An 18,196-nucleotide genomic window follows, 5' to 3' on the forward strand; every position below is an offset into this window, starting at 1 on the left:
ACACAGGCAAAAAGCGTACGCTGCACTTCCGGGTGGGTCTTACTGGCAGGTGACATGCAAGCATGCAGAACCAATGGTACAGGCCTCCCTGGGTGGTCTGGAGCTACAGAAACCTTCCTACAGGGCTATCCAGAAAGTGATCAAATGGGCGATTGGGCCTGTTAATGGGCCCTGCTGACTGTGAGGGCGTGCCACGGGATGTGTGCCACGGGATGTGTGCCACGCGATGTGTGCCACGGGATGTGTGCCACGGGATGTGTGCCACGGGATGTGTATAAAAGGGATTAGAGAGAAAGGTTCTCAGATGCTATTACTGAAATAACAAGAAAACTGTAACCATTAGGACAATTGGTCATAAAGACACATGGGGTCACCCCATTAATGTCGCTATTGGGTCAGCACCCCAAATTCTCACCCACCAATGGCTCTCTGCATCTCCTGTATGTGCAGGCCAGCTGACATCAGGCGAAGTCCTTAGACACAGCCTCCACGAAGTTGGGAGCGGACATGAGGATGCCGATGGTGCAGATGATGGTGAAGACCGAGAAGGCCATTAGGCACAGGCGGTCCACCACGCAGGCCGCGAACTTCCACTCGCTGCACACAGCCTCGCTCTCATCCTGGCAGCGGAAGCGGTTGGCGATGTAGCGGACCTCCTCCAGGATCTTGGCCAGGTCTGGGTCCCCCTCCGGGTGCTGCCCCGTGTGCAGCAGGTGCTCGTCGTGTGTGGGGGAACAGGCCATGCGGCCGCACACAACCCCCGAGTCTGGGGTGGGGGCGCAGTGGACGCCCTCGAGGCCTCGGAAGCCGAGGTACAGCAGGTTGCCGTTGCCGGCTGGAGGCGCTGGCCCTGCGCTCAGCTCCATGCTGGCCAGGCTGCAGCGGCGCTGCCTGTGCTGGCAGACGGGCCGCACCTTGTCCTCGCCGGGCCTCTTCATGCGCAGGAACCACGCGCACCAGTTCAGGAGGATGATCCTGGTCTGGGGACACAACAGAGGGTTCAGAGGGGCCCAGGAGGAGCCCCCCATGATGCTGGGGCTGACCCGCGCCATGGCTTCTCCCCTAACTTTGCCCACACAGGAAACGCCAAGCCCTAGCCATGGTTGAGTCAAAGACACCGTGAGCACAAAACCCATGCACGTTCACCACCCCAGGAATGAGACAAAGTCTTCTCTGAGACAGGCAGAAAACAGCCCTGTGGGGGAGGAGCTGAGGTGCTCTGGCGAGGCTAGGCATGAATATTTATGAAGCTGTTTTAACCTCTGCACTAAGAAGACCTTCTGCTATTATTTCTTTGGGACTGGGAGCTCTGTGAAAAAACTCTTGAGACACAAATGTGCTGTGAACCATGCAAGTCTCAGAACCTCCGACCTAACTTGTTAGGCCGCAGCAAAGCCCAAAGACCCGGCGTCCTGGGAAGGACTCTGCAAAGTCAAAAGCAGGCTAGGCAAACTTCCTGCACCACAGCGAATGGTTTTGCTCTTTAGGCCGTAAAGTCTCTGAAGTACTCTGGTCGCTGATGCAATCCCCAAAGAAAGCATGTGAGGGGCTGTTTTCTGACACATTTTATTTACAAAAACTGGACTCCATTTGGCCACCAGGGCTACAGTTTGCCAGGCCCTGGTCCAAAGTGTGTTATAGCCTTCTACCACAGCATCCACTGAAGAGCAGTAGCCGTGGCCCTCTACTATCCCATTGCCATGGGCCTCAACAAGGGCCACAAGGTGACTAAGCATGTGAGCAAACGAGGACGCCTCACCAAACACACCAAGTCCGTGTGGGACATAATCCGGGAGGTGTGCGGCCTCACCCCCTACGAGCGAGTGGCATGCCATGGAGCTGCTCAAGGTCTCCAAGGACAAACACGCCCTCAAGTCATCAAGGAAAGGGTGGGAGCGCGCACCCACGCTAAGAGGAAGCGGGAGGAGCTGAGCAAGTGCTGGCCGCCATGAGGAAGGCAGCAGCCAAGAAGGACTGAGCCCCTCTGGAGTAAAGCTTTGAAGAAAAAAACAAAGTGTTTTATAGATTGACAGTATTTTTGTTTTGTTTTGTTTTGTTTTTTGTCCTTTTGGGTCAGATCCAGGGTAAACTTATAGAGCCTGCATGTATGAAGAATTTGGTGAAAAATCAGCCTATGAGTGACATTATCTTTGCCTTTACGGACAGAAAGGAGACAATCCAAACTCCACCTGAGGCAAAACCAGAAACCACAAAAGGATTCTTGCAAGCCGAGCCACATAAACGTGTGTGAAGTGAACCCTTTCTTTGAAATCATCCATATACTAACTTCATTTTCATTTTGTTTGATGATTATGGTGAAATGTCATCAACCACCTAGCAGGTAGGTGGGGTGACAGATAAGGTATGAGCTGCAGGTCTGCGGGGCTTGCTTTCTTGGTAATAACTTCATGACATCTTATCAAAGATAACTGAAGCAAACAGGGCTGGAGGGAAGAGAACAAGGCGGGCCAGCAGGGCCGGCTTCATGGGCGCTGCGGAGCCAGCCCCGTGTCCCACGTGCATTCCACCCTGCAGACAACTGTCCATCTGGAGGGGTTTTCAGAATCAGTAATAAGCAGTACACATGGCCGCAGTGAGGCCTCACCCAGTGAGTCTGAGCTTCATGAGACATCCTTTCACTGGGACCACTTGGGATTCTATCATGTGACAAGAATTCTCCCATTTTGCAGACAGATAAACTAACCTCCAAAGAGGCAAAGAAAGTGGCTGGAGGTCACACAGTGATCCAGGAGTAGTCACTTCTGTGTTTCAACTTTGGCAGCCCTGGCCATATATCATTTCCTTTCAAAGCTCCTGTGACCGAGCCCTACACCCTCTCTGAAAACATCAGGAAGCCCACCCAGACCTCAAGGGAGGCTGCGGGACAGGGGTGTCGGGACCAGAAGCTGCTGTGCAAACAAAGGCTAAGGAGGGCCGAAGCGCTTCCCGCAGGGGCAGGGTCTGCACGTGCAAGAGGCCACCTCAGCCACCACGACCCACTGCACCAAGTCCATTTGAATTCCGTGGCCTGAGTCATCTCCAAAGATAGAATTATCCTTTCGGCACTTATCAAACTGTGCCTGTGACCCCTCTTGTGAGGTGTCAGCTTTGTTTCTCGCTGTGCAAATGTCACATAATGCCACTGCACCCGCAGTATCTTCTGCACTGCAATGGATCACAGTAAAAATCCCTTGGAGGCTGTTTCAAATACACATGGACCGAAAGAAAAACCCACTGTGCTCTCTAAAGTGAGGAAGACAGGGATAGGCTTTGTGTTTTACGTATAGGCAGTTGGTTTTAATAAGCCTTTACACTGAGAAGTGATGCGTTAGCACAGGCTGGTAATTAAGAGGTTTTTGTAAGAGGATAGTGCTACCAGGTCATTAAAAATGGTTTTGCATCGGGTTTAGGTGCCTTATCTTCAGGTCAGTCAAAATACTGTTTATGCTGTTGTGTACAAATAAATAGACAATAGCGGGAAAGGAAGGAATTCACTGGAATGATTATCAGTACTGGTGGAGGAAGCCAAGTGAGGGGTAGAATTGGGAGCCAGATTTCCTCACATAGACGCTCTTTTCTCTGGCTTTAGAGATAGGTAAGCACATTATCTCTTTCACACGCATATATAGGTAAACACACGCGAGTAAGCAAGGCCTTAGCTCTCATCCCTGGCCCAGCATCGTGCCCAAGTGTGCCAAGGTCAGAGAACAGCCTGATATAACGCAAATGAGTTGTGCAAAGGCACTGTAGGTTTTCAGGGGTCTCCGACTTGTTGGAGCAAGCACCAGGGACTACAGTGACATCACCAAAGGGTAGGGTATCACCACCCGGGCTGCGCTGGCACCACTGCCGGTACCATGAGCTACAGGTGAGCTATTGTACGCGCATGTGTGTGTGTGTGTGTGTGTGTGTGTATGTGTGTGTGTGTGTAGGGGGTGCTGTGGAAGAATTCTGAGGGCAAAACATACATCTGAAAGGCCAATTGTTAAAAGTGACTTTTAAAAGCGACCCTCAGTTAACTTTGCACAAGTATAAATTCTTGCATAATTGCATGTTTTGAGAAGGCTCAGAAAACCTCTGTTCCAGTTAATGCTTAAGTTTTTCAAAAAAAATTTCATCCTCCTAATTTCTTATAACTTTCTTTCCTTTTTTTTTTTTTTTTTAAAAACAGTCTTGTAGGCTTACGTCTGGTAGCCTAAGTAACTAATTTGAAGATAATATGCAATGCAAGAGGCAGGGTCACATCTCTATTACTTTGTTTAATTAAATTTTGTATTGTTTGTACTTTTTCTTTTTACCATTTTATACTTTAAAAAATAAAAATAAAAAAGGAGAAAAATCCCTCTGTTCCTGGAGGGCCTTTCAATGCACTCCTTGTTCTGAATTTAGCATGCTGCTGGTCCCTTCTGGCTGCCGAGAGAGCCTAAAAGGGCTCCAGGACAGGCATTTTTTGCAATTCAGGGGCCCTTTCCATCCCAGGACTACACTACACACCCTGGATAGGAGGACTTGGGAGGCCTGCAGGGAGGTGAGACAGCTCCCACTTGCTCTGTCCTGGTGAGATGGGCCAAGCCCAGGACCTGGCTCAGCCCTCAGGATCCCCTGACAGTTAGTTGCAGGTGGACACAGAGCTGTGACACAGTCCTGCAGGATGAAATGGCGCAGGAGGGTGAACATCAGCAGACCGGGAAGTCCGCTGTGGGGAAGGCGTGGAATGGCTCCTGCTGAAACCACAGACTGGAGGATGCGTCCTACACTTTGTCGCCCACTTCCTTGTATCCCTTTGCCTTTTCCCCTTGGTGACCATTCATCTTTGTATCACAGCTTTGGCTGAGATGACCCCGCCGTGTGTACAGTGTGTCCTACACCGGGCCCTCTGCGTCTGCAGGCTGTACCTCCAGGACCCAGCCCACCAGAGACTGAAAAATATTTAGGGAAAATAAACTTCATCTGTACTGAATGACTACAGACATTTTTCTGTATTATTTCCTGAACAGCAGAGCATAACTATTTACACAGCACTTACATTCTGTTAGGTGCTACGCATTATCAGGAGATGATTTACAGCACACAGGAGGACATGCACAGGCTCTGTGCCGATTCCGTCCCACGTCATGTATAGCATCTGGGCATTTGCAGGGGCTCCCAGAGGCAATGCCCTGCAGACACCACGGGACTGCTCTGTCTCTGCATAGTTCAGCCTTCTCCTTACTCTTCTGCTCATTTGTTGTGAGGCTTCAACCCCGTGTTAGGCGTTTAGCTCGTCTCTTCCATCCCACCCATGCACAGTAGTCCACAGTGTATGTAAATGAATGGTTTTTAAAAAACCACTGCACTAGTAAAGCGCACACAGCAGCCGGTGTGGAGCTGTGCTCTCAGGCGTCAGACTCAAACACAGCCACAGCAGAAAAGTCACGGAGCCTGTAACTGTGCTCTCTGCCAAGGATGGACAGGGGTGAAGCCCTAGGACAACTCCTGCCACCTGTTTCAGAGTGCCAGTTTTCATACGATGTTTTCAATAGATAACCCACATGACAATGCCCCTCTAGAAAGGGCTTTCTAGTAGGGCAGGAACATACCCACTTGGGCATCTTGCCTCCGTCGGGGTCGTGGTGGTGGTACTGCAGCACGACCACGGTCACCACAACAGAGAGGCCAACGATGATCATTGTGCTGGCAAAGTACTGGGCTGCAAAGAGAGCAGACACAGTGAGGCCGGGCTTCGGCGGCACCAAGTGTCGCGGCGCCTGTGCTTCTGGACCTCCGTCTGCCGGCAGTGCTCTGCTGGAGCATGGGCGTGCCAGGGACAGGCCTGGACAGTCCTGCTGGCCAGGCCAGGCCTACAGCTCACTACTCCCATTCCTGGAGGAAAGGGGTGGCCCAGAGTCCACGGGCCCTGACGGTCCACCTCCAACTGAGTGTGGCAATTCCCGCATGAACCAAACAGCTACCCACAGCATGATGCTTCCCCCTCTAGCAACTGCCCAGAGGCCTCGCTTTCATGACCAGGAAGGGAATGCTATCTGCAAGAGCTGAGCATCAGAGCCCAGGTGCCAGACCAGGCTCCCCTTGCTCGATACTACTCGCTCCTATCCAGGAAGGCACGGGCCATGAGTGATGCTGTCTCCTGTGATTCCCTCCCTGGGTGGAAGATTATGCCTTCTATCTGTCCAGGACCAAACCCACTTGTTCCATTCCTGTTTCTCCAAACAGTTTAAAAAAAAAATCTAGGACCCAAAAGTTAAAAAATGAAGTGTGTGCATCTCCCATTTTAACAGAAGATTTATGGAAAAATAATCAACTAAAATTATTAGCCACTAATCATGAAATCTGTGACTGCAAAGCAAGTGTGGAAGAGAGAATTACAGGAGGAAGAGCCACTTCTGTAAGCCCTGGGGCGTGGCTGGGGCTCTCTGTGCTTCTCCGGCTCATGTTAAACTTCTTAGGCAGTGATGGCAAATCTTTCAGAGATGACTCCCCAAACCGGAACCCCAGACTCACTTACCACAAGTGCCAATGCTGAAATTCAACCTGAATACGGCAGTTTTAGTTTAGAATAAAACAACTCATATATTAGCATCTTTTGTCTTAAAAAGAAAAGCAAGTGACACACACGCCACAGTCTGGCCGGCACTGTCATAGGCGTGAGAACTCTCTATGTCTCAGCCTCCCGAGCACCGAGAATACAGGCAGACAACACCGCCCATGCAGTTCTGTGATTTATTTATTTATTTTTAACTTAAAAATATTTCATTTATTTGGTACAGGATCTCACTACGCAGCCTGGACTCGCAGTGATCCTCCTGTCTCAGTCTCCCCAGCACTGCAGTGACAGGTGCACACCACGCCTGGTTTCAGTGGCTGGCATGACATGGCACCGGCACAGCATGCAGTACCGGGGCTCGAACCTGGGTCCTTCTGCTTGCCAGGCAGTTGATTAGACCACTGAACTATCTCTCCAGCCCCATTCTACAGTTTAAAGCCCAATGACAAGCTGGACATCCCCTCCCTTGACTTGGGTCAAGGCAGAGAGAGCACACGGGTCCTTCTGAATAGTGACCTCAAGTAGCAAACTCGTGAGAGAAAATGGAAGGCACCACAGCTCTCCGCGGCCTGGAGGACACATTTCTCCTCCTTTGGTCTGTGGCTGAGACCCCAGCCCTCCTCCACCCCAGGCCTTTACGAAACGAGCCTGCCTCTCGCCTTACCTATCAGTGGTACTGAGTCAGACGTTGCGGGCATGATCTCGGCCACAAGCAGCATGAAAACCGTGAGAGAGAGCAAGACTGTTATCCCTAGAACACAAACACACAGATGGTCCTCAGACAGAGTAAGTAACAGGGCCTGTGTCCCATCTGGCTGGGGCTCTCACTTGAGTTTCAAAGACAGTTTCTGATTATTTGGGTTCTTGCATTTACCTGGGGACATCCTCTGTCACTTAGCACAGTTCCAAGGGACTCTCTGGTGGAGACAGGTTTAGGAACCAGAACTTTGGAAAAATTAACACAGCACCGCTTTCCCTCATGTTCTGTATGTCATTTCTGCAGAGTGGTAGCTTCACAGAGCAGGAGAAAGAAACAATGTAGCCTAAACGCCTGGCTTCACAGTTACTTGCACGCGCTGCATGACTTGGGTGTGTCCTTTGCTAGCCTGAGCCCCATACCCCGAAAAGAAAGAGTTTGGGAATGGTTTCTACGGTACGCTAAAAATGCATACATTTAAGGATTCGCTGAGCTAATGATAAATCCATTTCACTATCCGAAATCCTGCTGAGTTTCGTCTGTGACTGTAGGGATTATTATATACAGCGATACACAAAGGCAAGCTCAGAAAGAGCTAAAAACTGCTCCCTCTGCACACTGAAGGCTGATTCAGTGCCCCAAGGAACAAGGGAGGTCAGAGGGAAAGCACTTGCCCTGCAGGGCAGGCTGAGCTGGTCTCTCCCTGGGTGTCATTCTCTCTGGGGGTTCAAAGGATCCCAGACCCTGCAGTGCTCTCAGAAGGTCACACCTGCGCTGCTCAGAGCCTGGACCAACAGCCTCTGGTGTCTTAACGCTGCCTGAGTTGAAAGGCCGGCATGTAATGAGCCCAAATGAGCTGGCAGGCAGGGCCTGGGGGCCGGATGCAGCTCTGAGCTGCTGCAGAGGCCCCGCAAGCTGAGCTCAGGGAAGGGCCTCCATTCTCGAGTCCTGCCAAAGACCCAGGCACTTGCCGAGGGATATCTTCTCCCCGGAGTCTGCAGGGAGCAGAAACACCAGCAGGGCCAGGGCCGAGATGAGCACACAAGGGATGAGCAGGTTGAGCCCGTAGTACAGCGTCCTGCGGCGCATGGTCACCGTGTACGTGACGTCCGGGTACGGCTCTTTGCAGCACTCGTAGAACTTCTCACTCCTCTTGCCCGGGATCCCTGCATGGGATACAGCAGGAGGGAAGAGTGGTCAGGGCACACAATTCCTCTGTGTGTGTATCAGTGCACACACCACACACAAGCGCAGCCTCAGAGATCATTAAGCTCTGAACACTTGGGTAATTAATGTTTGAACGAACCCTCACTGGGTTGCTATGCCGTCGTTTAAAGGTACTCAGTGACACTTGAGTAAACTGACAGATGTTTTTCTGACAGACTGGAAGTACATGATTATAAATAACACCCCATCGATTTTACACCCTTATAAATGTAAGTGCAGTCACAGGCTGCAAAACAATGTTTCTGTCAAAGATGTGACAAATACATGACATTAGGGCGGGAGGATGAAGTCACCCGGAGGCTGCCCAGCCACCTTAGTGTTTTGGAAGTAGACACACTATGAGCTTTACACAATGAGGCCATATTTGTGGAATGCATTCCCAACTTCCAGGGACTTGTGATGACATTGCCTTCCTATTTAAAATAATGAAATACAGGTTTTCTGTTGATAAAATAAGTCAAAATGGCTGCAGGAGAGAAAAAGACAGAGAGAGAGAGAGAGAGAGACAGAGAGAGAGAGAGAGAGAGACAGAGAGAGAGACAGAGAGAGACAGAGAGAGAGAGAATGAATGTAAGTCTCTTCCTGAGCCTTAGAGACTTGTAGACGGGGGGTAGACTGCCACTAAGTTATGTGGGTAATGAAATCTGTTGGAAGGAACAAAAGTTTCAGAATCTAAAAATTCTCTGAAAGGCTTAAAAAAAAAGCCAGAGTGACCAGTCTGCCTCCTGTCCCGGGCATTAGAATGGCTTATGCAGTTTGTGAGCAGCGGACTCTGCATCACCTTCCAGCCAGTAGGTGTACTTCAGTTCCACTCATCTGCTCCAGCTGCAGGCCACCTGCCCAAGCCTTATCACGCGGCCCCTAGCCTGGCCACCCTATAGACAGCCCCCCGCCCCCAACATGCACTTCCTGACTTGCCAGTCTGTTTCGGGCCCCAGTGCAACAGTTTGTACTTTATTTCAGCCTCCTCTGCGATTTTCTTGTTTCATGTCATCAACTGAAGTCTGCCGTCCAGCCCCGCGTTAGGAGTGGTGTGAGGCTGAAGAAGGCAGGGACACCTCTGCCGGCGCAGACTTCTTTAAAGCTGTCCTTGCCCTGCTTCCAGGTCGTCCTGCACAGGGTGGCGTTTGCTAATTGTTTTTGTTTCTCATCAGAAAAGAGTAGAAGGTGGTAGACAGTGCCCAGCTCACTAAGTGCCCGCACGTGGAAGAGGCAGGGGACAAAAGTGCTCGCAAGCCCATTCTAAACGGCCTGCCTGCGGCCTCCTCCGCACTCACCCACAAGGTCCCACTCTCCGTTGGGGATGTAGCTGCTGATGTCCGCCTCCTGCATCTGCAGGTCCAGTGACCACCCTCCGTAGGACCAGGACCCAAACTTCAGCTTGCACTGCTGCACGTCAAAGGGGAACCAGCGCACGTCAATGTAGCAGGTGCTCTTGAAGATGCCTGCAGGGTGACAGAAAGCGACAGCAACAGGGACGGAGGCTGAGCCCAAAGCACCCAGTCGTCTTTCCAGCCCTCCCTGCCTCTTCAAACTGCTGCCACTCCTGTTCAGAACAAACTGCATTGAAAATACTTTTATTTGTAATTTTGCAAAATGTTTTTAAAACACAGCTCCACTGAAGCTTGTGTTTTGAAATCTAAATGCAAACACAAATTGAAGAAGACTTTTCTCGGGAGTTTCCGTGAAAAAATTAGCTCTATAAACTTCTCATTGCCTTCAGCACCCTCAGAGTCTAAACAACAAAGTAAAAGTAAAGAATGCAACAAATCTGAGAGGAGTTCATAAAAATGATGGAGGGGTTGACGGACTGAAAGGCGTGTGACTGACGGAGGGTGGGGTAGGCATCTTCTCCAGGTTCAGAACTGAGAAAACGCTGGGGATTAACAGCAAAAGGCAAGAGGGATCTCTGTGAGCTGACGGCAATGTTCTAAAATTGGAGTATAGTAATGGTGGCACACTGCCCCAAATCTACGAAAAAGCAGTGACTCATGTGCTTAAAATGTATGGTATGGAACTTGTACATCCTCAGGGCTGCTAAAAATCCACACAGGAAGTGGAGGGCAGGAGTCATGTTACAACCAGGCCTTTATTGCAAAACTTGCATCCAGGGCTGGGGAGATAGCTCCGTGATCTAAAGGCCTGCCTGGCAAGTGCAAGGACCCAGGTTCAGTCCCCGGTACTGCATGCTGTGCTGGCCCCGGAACCCTGGGCACACCACGCCAGCCATGGAAACCGGGTGTGGTGGTGCACACCTGTAATCACAGGACTAGGAGGTTGAGACAGGAGAATCACTATGAGTCCAAGCTGCACAGCAAGACCAATTAAATAAAAAAGAAAAACAAAACTTGCATCCAAAATATTCCTATTCACCCTTGTCTACTAACAGGGACATAGCATCCTAGAAGCAGCCTCCTAGGACTGCAAGGCCCAGGCAGCTCTGCCAGAGTAAAGGAGAGTCCCAGGTCACACGCACTCGTCCTGTCCTTCCTAACCCCAGGCCCCACGGCCAGCTCACAGGGCTGGAGTCCCGGAGTGAGAGCTACATGCTAGGAGCAGGAGGGCGTGGAGTACAGCTTAGCCCTCCAAGCCACCTGCAGCACAGAGCTCCTCCATCCAGGGAGGCCGCTTCCTACAATGGTCCACATATCAGAGGCTGCAACTTGCAGGCTTCCTGAGAAAGCACCTAGGTGTGGCGGAAGGCGCTGCACAGCCCGGGTCTGCAAAGGCGGAAGGGCCTGCTGTGCAGAACTAGAGCTGGAGCGGGCCCTGCAGGGAGCGTGCTGAAAGCAGACGCTCCACCAGGGACGCGCAACAGAAGGATTTTCTCCTGCTAGACAGACATCACAGGGCATTATCCAGTCTTGACAGCTTCAATCGTAAGGGCCACACATGGCTGAGAAACAGAATTTCTCAGGTGAGCACACAGAGATACTGACTAGGGATGTTTAGCATCTGTTGACAGGAAGAGCATGCTGTAAACAACCACCCAGTAGGCAAAGCCAGCTCTGCAGCATGCTGGGAGACCAGGAGGCCGGAGGGGCTGACTCTGGAGAGGAGTGTGTGCATGGCGCGGAGTGTGTGTGTGCGCATGGGTCCACTGAAGGTGTGAGTGTGTGATGTGGGTATACGTGGTGTGGACTTGTGGACTTCATGTGGCATGTCTGGTGTGTGTCCCTGGTGCTAGTACGTATCAGAGTGGTGAGCCGTGGGGAGGGGAGTAGATGCAGATTTCTTGTGAGGAGGAAATTAAATAAACTAGACAGTTGTAATAGGGGAGATAACCCTGGAAAATAATACGTTTAAGGATCTTTCAAAAGACAAAAAAAGAAAAAACTCAACTGTTAATATCCACATGCAAAGCATGCCCTTGAATGTGCCTCAAGCCCACCACAGATCCCAGCTCCGCACTGCTCAATAAGCAGCCTGGGGCCTGGGGTGGGGGAGAGTCCCCCGGAGATGACGGCCTGGGGGCAGCATCAATCCGCAGAACTAGTTTACCAGCAGGAGGTTGAGAAGGCATGAAGCCCCTCTAGGAAGCAGCCACTAACAAGCTCCCTTCGGAAATCCTGCACCCAGCATCCGGCCATCTGACCTCTGCCTGCTCTTGAACGCATGAACTCAAGAGGCGACCCAGCTCTTCCACCCGCTCCCCCTAACCCCAGGAGCATCTGCCAAGATTCTGAGTCAGCTGGGAGGTAACTAGTGGGGTTTGGGGGTGGGGGAGAAGGGGCCTAGTTAGCGGACTTGTGGGTGGAAAAGGAGATGAAAGCGCATGTCTGGCTTGGGAGTAGAAAGCAGAATTGTAAATTATCCAATAAAGGAGACTCGTCGTAATCGCAGATTGCACAGGAAAGAGAACACAGGAGCACATTGGCGATGACTGAGCCACAGTACCATGTAATGAGAAAAATGGCCCCATGAGGAGACCGGGAAGGTGCAGGGCACAGGCGTGGGCTGCACCGGCAGAGCTGGCAGCCCTACGGTTCCTAAGAGGAAGGAGACACAGGAGTGGGCGGCTCTTACCTGGAGGGAGGTACTGGCAGTGGCCGGAAGAGTTCACCAGGACGTTGGTGTGGAACGTGGCATCAAACCGCTCATCAGCGCTGAAACAGAAGGACCTGGTGAGCCGGGGCGGCAGGCTGTGCATGCCTCAGGCCCTCAGCTCTGCTGCGGCTGTGCCCCGAGTGACAGCGACCGTGCGGAGCTCCTGTGGGGACCTTGGAACGCCCCCCGGGCTGAGGAGTGGGCAGGGGCACAATGCTGCCTTGGGAGCCCACGCGGCTGGGGTTCTGGACCCAGGCTCTTCAGTGGGGCCCCATCGTGACTGGTGGTTGCCAACTGCGTCCTTAATGACAGACGCTGCAGGAGCAGGAGAGGGCTGAACATCGGGACCAGCCCAGGGGACCCCAGTCCGAGAGGACAGGGAGGCAGGGAGGACAGCAGCTCCACTGAGAGGTCTGGATGACCTACCCTGGTCCCTGCTTCTGCCCCAGTTCAAACCTCTGGCCTTACAACTTGGGTAAGGAAAGCACAGACACACCAGAAAGAAAAATTAATTAAAATTAATAGCTCATATTAACCATGTCTTTAGTTTTTAATCTCCTGATGCTCTGAGCCAGGGAACCTAAAGAGACTGTCCTCCTAGAAACTGTTCCTAAAAAGAGAAACCAGCTCTTTCTCGTGCAAATCAGGCAGTCTAAGGCCTTGCCCCCCACCTCTCTGGGACTGTGGCCCCGAGTGACTGTGGCCTAAGGGCCACAGTCCACCTGCTCAAATGTCCCCAGCAGCAGCCTCTGCCCTGCACTCCAGAGCTTGCTGGAGGCATTCACGTGAGCAGACCATAAACCTGCCCACCGCTGCCTGGCCAGCTCCTCCTGGGGACCCCGCAAGGCTCGCGTGCCCCCACTTGCCCACATGGCCTCTGAGCCAGCCCAGCCGGGGACTCTCCTTCAGCCCTGCCCGGCGTGCTGAGTCTCTTGTAGGGAACTCTGGATGAAAACTTCTTCCATGACAATCACTTCTGCGTCTGCCTGTCTGTCTGTATTCAATTCAAAGAAGTTCTAGGACCCGGTAACATATGGCCACACACATCAGCGAACACAAACCCCTTTATGAAACCTAGGCAGCAGGTCAGGGTGCTCACTCTCAGGGCCAAGCTCCTCTCATTTTTTTTTTTACTTTTTAATTTATTTATCTTTATTTATTTATTTTTTTATTTTTGCGGCCAGCTCAGCCCGCCCTGGGGCGGGGCCAGCAAGGCATCATGTGGTGCCAGGAATCAAACTGCAGTCCCTGAGCCTGCCTAGGCAGGCGCTCAGTGTGTTGAGCTACCTCGCTGGCCCGTTCCTTCTACTTTGAGGCCTGGAAAGCCGGGCTAGGGTGCCCATGTGGCCAGCCTCACCCACTGTTTTCTATTCCCAAGATCCTTTTCGTGGAAAAAAGCCAAGAACCACAAGACAACTGTGATCGACCCTTGCAATGAGACATATAATTGAAGACAGGCACTTAAAGAAGATGCCAAAAGAAGCTGCCCACGCAAAGAACGAAGACTCACTTAAAAAAGGCACATCCTGCCCCCAATTCAGGGAGGGGTACGGTCATTCTACAGACAGGCCGGGCCGCAATATGGAAATTAAAGCAACTATGATTGATGAAAGAACTTTCTGTAAACAGTGGGAGGGCTAGTCGGTAAAAACCACAGAGATGACAAGCAGGACACAAATGATGCAGCTCACAAAGGACAAGGCCAGGAGAGCTCCTGTCACCAACAGAGGCTTTGTCAGGAGGCAGCAGCATGAGTGGGAGGGAAAAAATCAACAAAGACCTATAAAACAAAATTTTCTAGATCGGAAAACCATGCCAGCATGAAGGCAAAAAAGGGCATGAAGGCCTCAGAGAGCACGTTTCTCAGGGGCATGGCCTTGGTTGGCTTCAGAAAAATGAGGATGAAAACTGAGAAAGAAGGAGACTTTCAGACTCAGCCTAGAGATGGGCAGCAGTGATTGTCCAATGATGGGTGGACCAGGCTGAAAAAGTGGGTACAAGGAGGGAAGGCGGGAGGGAGAGGAAGGAGGAGAGAAGGGAGGGAGGGGGAGAGGTGGGAAGGACAAAGAGGGAGGAGGAGGGAGGAGAAGGGGGGGAGGGGGAGAGGTGGGAAGGAGAGAGGAGAGGAGGGGGAGGGAGGGGAGAGGAGGTGAGCAAGAGGGAAGGAGGAGAAGAGGGGGGAAGGGAGGGGAGGGAGAGGAGGGAAGAGAGGTGGAGAGGAGGGAAGAAGGGAAAGGGGGAGGAGAAGAGGGGGAGGAAAAGGGAGGGAGGGGGAGAGGAGGCTAGCAGGAGGGAAGGAGAGAGCAGAGGGGGAGGAAGGAGGGGAGGAAAGAGGGAAGGCAAGAGTAGGAGGAAAGAAAGAGGAAGGAGAGGGGGGAAGAGGAAGGGGGAGAGGAGGAGGAAAGGAGAGAGGAGAGAAGTGAGAAGAGGAGGGAGGAGAGGAAGAGGAAAAGAGGAAGGGAGCGGAGGGGAGAAGGGAGGGGGAGGGCATCAGGGGTCTCTGGGAGAGGATGGAGATACAGAGTGAGAGAGAAGAAATAATTTTACATTTGTAAAAATAATAATAATAATAATAATAATAATAATAATAATACCAACAAAAAAGGCAACCAGGAACTCAAGAGGAAAAAACCATGCAAGGAAGGTGAGATTTAATTTAAATATGAAACGAAACAGCGATGCTGTGTGCAAGGGAGGAGGCTAAGTCACTACTACATCTCCGCTGTGTGCAGAGGCAACAAAGGATGTACACACGCTCATACACCCAAACGCTCAGAGGGAAAGCGGGGTGGGGGCAGGGGTGGGGTGTCGGGGTGCAAACATTCTCTGCCAGACCCAGGTCTCCTTCTGGCTACGCCTCATCTTCAACAGAGACAGCACAGAAATGCACTCCTTCGCCAGCCGGCCCCAGGCAGCGCCACGCTTCTCCAAGAGGCTCCTCTTGAATCCCGAGGTTCAGGGTTTCTGCAAAGGTTCAGCTCTGATATATCACTTTCTTCATATTAGCAAATGTCCCAAAAGCCACCGTACTCTCAAATGACTGCACACAAGAGCAGAAGTCTCCAGACACTCCGGGCACACTGAGCGGTGTGCCCTGCCTTGCTCCCTTTGGGGTCCAAATCAAATTTAAATTTCCCTTGCTATGAAGGCATTTTCACTTCAATCGCCTGGAAATGATTCAGCCGTAAGATTTCAGTTTTTGTTTCAATTCTGGGGGGAAAAGGCTCCTGCAAGCTTTTCCTCTGAGCACTTAGATACCTTTAATTGGAGAGGCTCTCCAGCTCACAAGAGGAATTGGTGGAAACAAGATTGAGAACTGTTGCCATGAGCAACGGCTTACCTGTGTGACTCCACCATTCTGAACACTGTTCATCCACACAGAATGCTAAGACCCACGGGGCAGCAGCACTGCGGCTCTTATCGAAACCCAAATCATGATAGAAGTTTAATAGTTCTTTCCCATCCGCAAGTTCATTTCATCGGTACCTCATATAAAAGTGGACTTGTGTTGGAGCTTTCTTTGCGTTAATACCACTTTATCTGTTTTGAACTTCACAGCTAGGGGCATGATGGGTTTGAAAAAAGGCCTTGCTACAAAATATTGATTTTAAAAATAACTCTCCACCACGTGAAACGAAGTTTTTCTAAAATGGGAGTGGCCAGCGACATCCAAGGCCCTCGGAGGCTACAACCTCAGCAGCACAGTGGCCATGTGGGCCACTCTCACTCTCGCTAGGGTACCCAGCAGACTTCAGTGTAGATTCAATGCCACCCACTGTGTCACCCTGCAGCCGGCCAGTGCCAGTGACATGAAGGTGAGGTGGAGCCACAGGGAGCCTTTCAGTCCTCTCTCTGCTTTTGTGTGTATGTGAAAACTGCCACGTTCAGCACGTTGGAAATGGCCCAAAGCTACCTTCTTGCCCCTCGGCTGCGGGAGGCACGATGCGTCGCGTCTGGAGCTGCCTTCCTCGGCTGCCAGGTCCTCATGCACCCAGCCAGCGAGGACCCAAGCTGGCTCTTGGCATGGAAGGTGCCAGAGCCTCACCCAACACAGCAGGACGATGTGGGGAACTTAGCTCAAATACTCAGAGTACCCCTCCATTCACCAGGAGCCAGAGAGGAGGAGAGCACCTGGGAAGGGTGGGGCTCTATGGTATAGCTGAAGTGGGCACCTCCCCAGCAGAGGACACTGTCTTGCGACACTGTCTTGTCACACACCTGGTGGCCCCATTCACTGAGGGAGGCTGCAGGAGGATCTGGTTGCCCCAGCCTTTGGGTGAGTCAGATGTTGCTTCCAGTGGGGACGTGGGAAGGGAGTTTTAGGGTTGGGGAGAGGGTCCAGTATAGCTGGGTCACACAGAGCTCAGGCCCTTGGGATCACAGCTGTGACTTGGGACACAGCACCAGCGTAAGGGCGAATCCATCCCTGGGCACAGAGGGACTGTGTGGCTCTGCACTGAGAACTGTCGCTCTCCACAGCCCCTGGGGCTCACTCAGGCCCAGCCCTGCTCCTGGGAAAGCTGCTGACCCTAACAGCAGACCTTGCTTCAGCCTCAGCACTGACCGCCACTGCAGGGCTGAAGTGTCTCAATCTGACACCTGCGCAGGGCAAGGCGGCTGTCCTACCTGCGGAGAAAAGTGTCACCGGCCCCAGGCACCCAGTGTCAACCTAGCAGAGAAAAGCAGAATTTCCCAGCCACCAGGGACTCCAGCAAACTTGACCTCTGATGGGACACGTGCCCGCCAGAATGAGAGCACATCAGCACCAGGCACAGAACTCTTCAAAGTCCAGGTACACTGTGCTGCTGCAGAGCAGACTACATGGGGTTCGGGGGAGCCCCAGGTATGAGGTCTCAGAAGTGTCGTCCCATTTCCTCTGAACTCTTTTGATATCCTTGAAAGACAGACAGGGAAGAACAAGATGGATGAAACACTAGCTACCTAAAACTGAAAGAGAGGAGAAAGGAGGAATCCTATCTCAGAGGACAGCGGATCTCAGGTTCCACTTACTTTAAAGTTCCTAAGTGCAAAAAGCTGCAGAATATGTGCTGAGACCGTAGATATTCTAACAGACTTCTATATTTTATTTCAAAACATTAAGGGTCTGAGGCCAGCTGTGCAGCCTGTCATGGTCCGTGACCAACTCCATGGTCTGCCACAGAATCAAATTTTCCCGGACATTTCTACACACCACAGCCCAGAAGATGTGTTTGGGACGTCGGTGAAAGGCTTCCAGAGAATCCGCTCAAGAAAGGAAATAAAACTGTGGTTACCAGGATGGAGCATGGGCTAGGAAGGAAACCTGGAGGCGTAAGTCTGAGGATACAGAGCAGCACACACACAGGACGCACAAGCCTGGAGCTCTAAGGCAAGCACGAGGAGTACGGGGAATACAGTTGTGCGGTACTGGACATTCCTACTGTAGCATTTCAGCCACCGTCACAAAACTAAAGTGGTTCTCTGGGTTAGATGGTGATGTATCAATTTCCTTCTTTATAGGGATGGTTTGAACTGCATGTCTCGTAACATTATGTTTATACCTTAAATATACACACCATTATGACGTTTGGGGAAAGCGGAACCATGGAGACAGCACAAGGGGAAGTGGCTCCAGGAGCAGGTGCCAAGTGGCTACCTTGCTCAGACACAGGAGCATGGGGATATCCTCTGTAGAATGCCGT

The 18,196-nt window shown here is 51.7% G+C and overlaps 1 protein-coding gene across 1 annotated transcript in view; it reads right to left on the minus strand.

The window, feature by feature from the left end:
• Positions 1 to 448: 448 nt before the first annotated feature.
• The window catches only part of Chrna7 (cholinergic receptor nicotinic alpha 7 subunit), a 114,145-nt gene continuing 96,397 nt past the window's right edge, over positions 449 to 18,196 (minus strand). The window contains exons 5-10 of the mRNA NM_001323272.1: positions 12,495 to 12,574; positions 9,746 to 9,913; positions 8,213 to 8,407; positions 7,209 to 7,295; positions 5,580 to 5,689; positions 449 to 980 (exon numbers count right to left, since the gene is read on the minus strand). Coding sequence (NP_001310201.1) covers positions 462 to 980; positions 5,580 to 5,689; positions 7,209 to 7,295; positions 8,213 to 8,407; positions 9,746 to 9,913; positions 12,495 to 12,574 — 1,159 coding nt within the window. The 3' untranslated portion in view covers positions 449 to 461. The remainder of the gene's footprint in view (positions 981 to 5,579; positions 5,690 to 7,208; positions 7,296 to 8,212; positions 8,408 to 9,745; positions 9,914 to 12,494; positions 12,575 to 18,196) is intronic.

This window comes from Octodon degus, unplaced genomic scaffold, assembly GCF_000260255.1.
Source record: "Octodon degus isolate 3935 unplaced genomic scaffold, OctDeg1.0 scaffold00002, whole genome shotgun sequence".
NCBI lineage: Eukaryota > Metazoa > Chordata > Mammalia > Rodentia > Octodontidae > Octodon > Octodon degus.